This window comes from Cynoglossus semilaevis, chromosome 16, assembly GCF_000523025.1.
Source record: "Cynoglossus semilaevis isolate Cse_v1.0 chromosome 16, Cse_v1.0, whole genome shotgun sequence".
NCBI lineage: Eukaryota > Metazoa > Chordata > Actinopteri > Pleuronectiformes > Cynoglossidae > Cynoglossus > Cynoglossus semilaevis.
In genome coordinates this window covers 1,182,709-1,190,599 of record NC_024322.1, presented here as the reverse complement: position 1 = coordinate 1,190,599, position 7,891 = coordinate 1,182,709, and the positions used below count along the sequence as shown (strand labels likewise).

Genomic DNA, 7,891 nt, shown 5'->3' with positions numbered 1-7,891 from the left:
CTGAAAAAAAAAAAAAAAGAGAATCAGAGCTGTCGAAGAAGATCTTTGCGAGTGTCTTTCTTCAATTCCTGCCAGTATATCAGCGTTGTCTTCAAATAAACCGAGATTTTGGTGAATTGTGGGTACAGCGGAACCCCTAAATATGAGCTTCCTGAAATACGAGTTTTCAAAGTTCCGAATCTGCAACTACTGCAAGATTTTCCTTGTGATTTGAAGAAATATCTAGTTACGAGTTGTTCAACCGAGGACTTCCATCCATTCAGTCGTACGGCACGGGGAAGCCGCGAGCTCTGATGCCGAAGCACGGCCACAACACCTAGCCTTAGTGACCACTGTTTTTAGGTTTTATCGTTTTTTTTACGCCACCTATTGGGGAAACGTGGGTATTGCAGGGAAAAAGCAGAAGTATAATGATAATATAAATAAATTATATAATTTGGAAAAGTTTGGCGGGCCGGAATAAAAACTGAACGGGCCGCATCCGGCCCCCGGGCCTTAGTTTGCCCATGCCTGGGTTAGGTAGTTTTTGGTATGGTCCTTCAAGATTTTGAGTTGTCACCACTTGGCGCCTGGCGCTGATTGATGAAAACATCATAATGCAGCGAAACGGAGATGGTTGACTTTACTTTTTTGTAGCTTAATTTAGGACAGCGCAAGCGGGCCAGAATAAAAAACTGAACGGGCCGCATCCGGCCCCCGGGCCTTAGTTTGCCCATGCCTGGGTTAGGTAGTTTTTGGTATGGTCCTTCAAGATTTTGAGTTGTCACCACTTGGCGCCTGGCGCTGACTGATTGAAAACGGGTTGACTTTAGTTTTGTAGCTTAATTTAGGACAGCGCATTATTTTGTTTGCTGCTGAAAAAAAAGTGTCCTTTTTATAGTTACTGTTACCTTTTAATCATCTGGAATCATTTAGGCCGTTAAATTCATCCACATTCTCATAACTCAACGGAGGAGATTACATTTTTTTTAACATTCTCCTCAACGGTTACTTCTCGTAAGTCATCAGTTCCTAAAGTGCTTGGGGGATAAATCAGGCTTTAATGCTTTCTCATTATTTTCTCTCACCTCTAGCGCCACGGTGCTATGTCCTAAACCAATTAACAGCACCCCCTCGGGTCTCATGAGGTCCCTATCTAATTAATCTGACTTGGAAAAAAAAAAGAAAAAACCCAAAACACTCCACTTCCTCTTCTCCTCTGATTAGCTTAATTGTTTCATTAGTGCTTTAGTACAAAGTGCTAAGTGTAGAGATTCCTAAAATATCAGGCCTCCGAGAAGAATTTTTTTTTTATTTTAAGTTGACATGGAATAGTGTAATGAGACGATGTACAGTTTATTTTTTAAGCAGGGTGAAATAAAATATCAATGAACGCTGAAATGGCACAATATTTCGTTCACAATTCCGTATCGATATTCTACATCTTCGCTTCTATTTCTTCTCTAGCGATTACAAATGTAGATCCCTCTGTTTCAATTTTAGTAACTGACTTTTGTAAAACACAATCATCATCATTTTCATCTGTATGCGACCTCATTGTGTGTTTACTATGCTGACAGTTTTCCAGTGATTGAATTGAATCATCCTGCCTATAGCATCGCAGTACATCACAATATATCGTATCGTTGACTCCGTTTCGTGCTACGTACCGTATCGCCAGACTCTTGCCAATAAACACCCCTTGGAAACAACTACTACTGTTATTCTCCATATCTTCCATCATCATAACATCATCACATCATTGACTTTTATAAAACACAATCATCATCATTTTCATCTAAAAATCTTAGGCAAAAAGACCTGACCTGAATTTTAGAAAGGAGTACAAAACAAGGTCCAAAGTCAGACCATATTTGTACCAATTTTAGGTAAGTGCAGTACTTCTCAAATAGTCGGACGGGCCCCCCTGGCGTGAGGGTCTTTCAATGGAATATGGCACGCTGGACATAAGTGGACCACTGCTGTAATGTTTAAATCATAACAAGCCTCCAGCCACTAGGTGGCAGCAACTCATACAGCGGTTTGTACAGATACAAATATACGTTCAATTCACGGGGGTGTGGGTCAGCTACAGCTGAAAAAAACGGTGTTGTCCTAAACCAGGGTTGTCAAACATATGGCCCCCGGGCCAAAAGCAGGCCGCTTGGGGGTTTCAATCTGGCCCGTTGCCTGGCCTTCATGTTCAGGAAATGTTTTGTAAAATGATTTCATTACATGAAGTTTTCATGAAGATTTGTCTAATGTATTTTTTTTTTTTGCATGAAAACAAAGGGGAAAAAGACGGATTTTTGGTTATTTTTAGGTAATTATGTTATGATTGTACTGGTCCGGCCCGCTTGAAATTAGGTTGTATATTGTTATATTAGCTTTAGGGTACAAGTTTCCTTTCCTGTTCACCAATAATCTCCTGGGAAGTGAAAAACGTACGCTGTCCGGCCGGTCGCCAGTCACGACCGATCATGCTGAAAACCTATCACTGGCCAATCGATTGGTGCATCTCTAATTACAGACATCAGTCATATCTAAAGCAAGTCCTCTGACTCAAAATTGACTCTAAATCAAAATGACAAATGACCAAGTACACAGCCTAAAACACAGCCACTGAAGCCTGATTGGAACTTAGACCCAAAGCAACGTAGGGAGAAATTGAGTCAAGACCAATGTGAGACTTTTACTAACGAGAGTTTTCTGGTCTTGGTTATAAGACAGTGCCAATTCCCGAAGTTATGGTCTAAGTCAGGCGTGGGCTAACTTTTTGACTTGCGTCCTAAAATTGAACGGGGAGGGGGGGCCGGGTCAGAAGCAGATAGATGGAGCGTTCGTGTGAACTAAAATAAATTACATGTTTTAATTAATAAAATTACACAAGTCCTGCATAAAGGCTAAAATAATTTTATCATTTTCTACGCCATCTATTGAGGAAACGCGGGTATTGCAGGGAAAAGTGAAAAGTATATTGATAGTATAAAGAAATTATATAATTTGGAAAAGTTTGGCGGGCCGGATTAAAAAGCTAAACGGGCCGCATCCGGTCCCCGGGCCTTAGTTTGAGCCCACATCTACAAAAACACATGTGTCCTACTAGTCAAACCTACGTCTGATTGGACCAAACCGATGTTACTGCGACTGGTCCATTATTTAAAAACATCCACATCCTGGTTTGTCCTTTGTGTCTTTATTAACATCTGCTGACAGACAACCCTCTGTGCGAGGACTCCTTCGTTCTGTGAGAGACTCTGTTATACCCACTCATGTGTCATTCCTGAGAGACTGAATTCACATGTAGGGTCTGGAACAATCCAGTCTTTTAACAGACCAACTGAACCTTTTCCCTTTCCCCCCCCCCACTTCTTTGCACCGCTCTAGCCTCACTGTCTCCCCCTGTCCTAGATGTTGGACAATAATTACACCTCTGTACGAAACTCCTACCACATGTTTAAGATGTCACCAGCCTGATGGGAAAATTATCATCCAGCCACAGGCAGTTCCCCTGTGGTTGTGTCCCCCCCCCCCCTCCGAGGGACCTATCAGCGAAGGTACGGTATCCATGTGTCAGACGGGGCTAAAAGCGTGTTAGCGATGCTGACGAGGGCTGCAATTTACAGACAATTGCCTCAATTAGACTCATCGTCAGACAAACAAAGACTCACTCACTGGACCCACAGCTTCCAGCACGTTAACGCGAACAGTAACGACACCAGGCGAGTGCGAGAGGGTGTGAGGGGAAGTTCTTCATAACGTCTCGTAGCTGTCACCTTCATCATCGTGGCACCCAGAAATGAGACGTTTATCTGGTGAACCTCAAATCTTATCGTGATCTCTCAGATCAAAAATAAAATCTTGTTTTGCCTGCGCTTTCCCTGCAGGAAATTTAAGATTTAAAACTGCCCTGACCTGACTGAGATGCATGTCGTAAAACATCCAATAGAGGGCGCTCTAAACCTAATTTATCTTAGATCCCCTTTATGTTGATTTAAATATGCGCAATAACGCTATATTGTTAACTCATTGTTAGCTCATGTTAACGACATACCATAAGTGAACTTTGGTGTAAGTTTCGTTAAAAAATATATACTACAATATACAACAACAATATACTTTGCTGTTTCTGAAGCTGGCACATCTGGCGTGATCTGGCGTCGTTTTTTTGTTCATTCCGGAGTTAAATTAGTCGTTTTTTATGTATCATTATATTTTAAGTCTTAAGCTGCGTCATATTTTATCTGACTAGGTTTCGCTACTTTTATAAATTAACAACGATTATTTTCATAGCATGAATCCAAATATTCACTACTCGAACAAGTGTTTAGATCACATGTGTCAAACTCAAGGCCCGGGGGCCCAAATTCAGCCCGCCAAGTCATTTTGTATGGCCCGCGGGGGCTTGATAAATTAACCCTTTCATGCATGACGGTCACTACAGTGGACAGCTATTAAAATGTCATTTTCTATGATAAGAATAGGTTTTGATGGCAGTGTTGCATATCAGCCTCTGCAGCGGACGCCTGAGAATCACCCAACACTGCCATACAGTGGTCAGCCAGCAGAATAATTGTGTCAACATTCAAAAAGAAAAATTTGGTGTATAAAAACAGAACCAAATCAGTTCTTATTTTTATGTCTAAAAACACATAAAAACACTTAGTAACATTTTTTTTAACTCAGTATATCATGGGTCATGCATCAAAGGGTTGCCTTAACCTTGTATAAATAAAATGTAAAAATGTGTGTGTGTGTATATTTAAGCCAAAAAAAAAAACTGTTATAGGCTGAGCATATTTGGACTTGAAAGACTAAAGGTTTTCCTGGAAAAACCAAAGAACCACTCACACTGTGAGCAGGAGTAAGGATGGATGGACGTGGATACCGTGACGGGCAAACGTACGTGTGCGTGTGTGTGTGTGTGTGTGTGTGTGTGTGTGTGTGCATGCACGTATGTGTTGAGTGTTACTAATGGATCATGCAGCGCTGTTCCACTGACTTGTTTGCTCAGCACTGGATATCTGTGTGTCTGTGTTTATGAGTGTGTATATTTCAGTGTGAACACAAAAACCCGGTGACCCACACCAAAGCAACGTTTGTTAGCACAGTGTCAACACACTAAGATCACAGCTACAGTTACGGCGTCTGCAGACGTAAGCTCCCGCTTCTAGTCCGTCCTCCAGAGACAGGTCCGTGCGAGGTGTTTATACTGCATGTCGCTACTTTCTACTGTAACGTTTCCAGAAACAATATACCCTCAACTGTTATAGACTTGCCGCGTGCATCAAGGGAAAACCCCCCTGTCCCCTGAACTCTGCAGAAAATAAAAAACAAAGGAAGACACTGCCCTGTAGTTTTTAAGCTTGACACTGACGGTTTGGCGAATCTATAAACAATATTTACAATACTAGGTCTGCTTTGTCTGCTGCGGTCAGACCGTGTCACTAAAGACATTTTTGAAGAAAAAGCGTGACAAAATATCACTTCTAACCTAATGGTTGGAGACAGCAGCAGATCAATGGGTAAGTCTCCTTAAGTATTTATTATGACAAAGGTTTGAAGGGATGTTGATCTGTGCTCAGTCTCAGGTAAATATAAGCCCGGTGCCTGCTGAATTATGCAAGCAGCGGTCAATAATTAAGTGCATGCATTAGTGTTGGAGGACGGCACTGGTTCGTGCTGAAGGAGACAAGTGGGACAAGGAGCTAAGGTGACGGAGGTAAAGTGTCACCAATGAGTCCTCTTACTCCTGAAGTTCATTTTCACCTTTCATATGTAAAGCATGTGTTTTACTGCCCACTAGAGAAGGTGGGTTTTTTGACGCGAAGTTGATTTGGTTGACCTCTGTAACAACGCAGAGCAAAGAGCCAAATGCTCAAAACAGTTCTACTAAAGCCAAACGCAGTCGACACAACAAATGCATGAAGGCGCAAATAACGCCTGGCCTGACCTGCCTCAGTACCGACATCACGGATCGATACATTTTTGGTGTGAAAAAAAAAATAAAAATGTGGAGAGTAACAAAAAAATTAGTAACAAATAACAAAATTGAAGTTCTCAAATAAAATATATATATACAGGGGGTCCTGGGTTTATGTCAGAGTTCTATCACTATGGCAGTACTTCTCAAATAGTGGGGCGGGCCCCCATGGGGGGGCGTGAGGGGCTTCCAATGGAATATGACACATAGGACATAAGTGGACCACTGCTGTAATGTTTGAATGATAACAAGCCTCCAGTCACTAGGTGGCAGCAACACATAGAGTGTAATGTAAATATACATGATATCAAGTTCTCAATAGAAAGTCAATTTGCAGGGGGGTGTGAGGGCTGGGGAGGGTGTAAAAAAAATGTCTTTCCCCAAGAGGGAGCATGACAGAAAATAACTGAGAATCACTGCACTACGGTGTGATGTAACGCGATTTTCGCTCTATGTCCGAAGGAGCTATGTCACTCACCTGCGCTAGCACGGGGTTACTATCATAATCTAGGACAGGGGTTTCAAATTCACACTGGGCCAAAATTAAAAATCTGGCCAAATATAATTGCACTGCGGGCCAGATTTGGCCCCCAGGCCTGAGTTTGCCACGTGTGATCTAGGACATAAAAACAACAGAAGAGTCTGACTTACACTTGAGAGCTATAATGAAGAGCAAATATATAAATGTATACACATATATACATATATACACATATATATATACACATATATACACACACATATATACATATATATATACATATATACATATCTATACACATATATACATATATATATACACATATATACATATATACACATATATACATATATATACATATATATAAACATATGCTGAAACCAATGTACAGTATGTATGTATATATATATATATTTCTTAGCTCAGAGAACTAAAGGAAGTGCCCGTGTAACTATGCCTAGAGAAACCACCTATGTCTGAACAAATGATTTCAAGCACCAGAGTCGCACAATAAATGATTCACCTCACCGATGGAGGCTGAGTGGATAAACAACTCGTCTGTGGTGTGACGTAAAATCCCTGATTGTAATCCCCGGGAATGTAATATGAAAAGGGGTTAACAAAGTGATTTAAACCACGTTTTGGTTAACACAGACTGGCAAAAAACAAAAAAAGAGGTGTCTCGGCCTCAAGTTTGGATATTCCATATTTGGCAAATTTAAAAAGAACAAAATGACCCCCAAATTTCTAACACCAGATCTACATATCAAACAATAACTATCTTAAGATCAAGATCAGTGTCTTCGGCGTTCGAGGACACACAAAGGGACATGAAGGAGAACAGAAAACTTAACTCAGCAGCAGAAACACAGAGACTCATAAATGACAAAAAGACAACTGATCGAGACTCCTTAGGACCAAAAGATGAGAAACCGATTCATGATGACTCAAAATAAGACCGGAGCTTAATGTGTGAATTTTCGAATTGTTTCTTTGATTTTTAAACAAAACAAAAATCCAGATTGCTATGGAGTCAAGTCTACACTCAAGGGCAATTTAAGTTTCAAATAAAGACGCACAAAAGAATCAGAAACTACAGACCCAAGGAGGCACAAACTCACAGACTAGAATTGTAAACACAGACAAATGTTTGAAGGACACAGAAAAAAAAAACAGACAAATCTGCAGCACTGGGGCCATTGGGGGTTAGTACCTTACTCCTGATTTGTCCCGATGTGGACACTTTCCTGATGAGCTTCTGCGCACCCTCCTGCTCAGCCTCACTGTCAGAGGAATCGTCCGCGGCACCACCGACGGGGACACCAGTGCCAGCAGCAGCGCCAACCGCGTGGATTCCCGGCAGGGGCGAGAGGGAGGACGCCGGCCGAGTATCCGGTTCCTGTCGGCAGAAAGAGCCGGAGGTAGTGAGAAAGTGGGGGCTGCTCTGC

General features: G+C 41.6%; 1 protein-coding gene across 8 annotated transcripts in view; it reads right to left on the bottom strand.

The window, feature by feature from the left end:
* Nucleotides 1-7,891, bottom strand: part of dgkh (diacylglycerol kinase, eta) — a 54,615-nt gene that overhangs the window by 45,038 nt on the left and 1,686 nt on the right. For 7 of the 8 annotated variants that reach the window (XM_017039983.2, XM_025063682.1, XM_017039984.2 and 4 more), the window contains exon 2: nt 7,657-7,842. In XM_017039983.2, coding sequence (XP_016895472.1) covers nt 7,657-7,842 — 186 coding nt within the window. Of the gene's footprint in view, nt 1-7,656; nt 7,843-7,891 lie in introns of those variants that run through there. The other variant, XM_025063683.1, reaches the window with a different exon arrangement.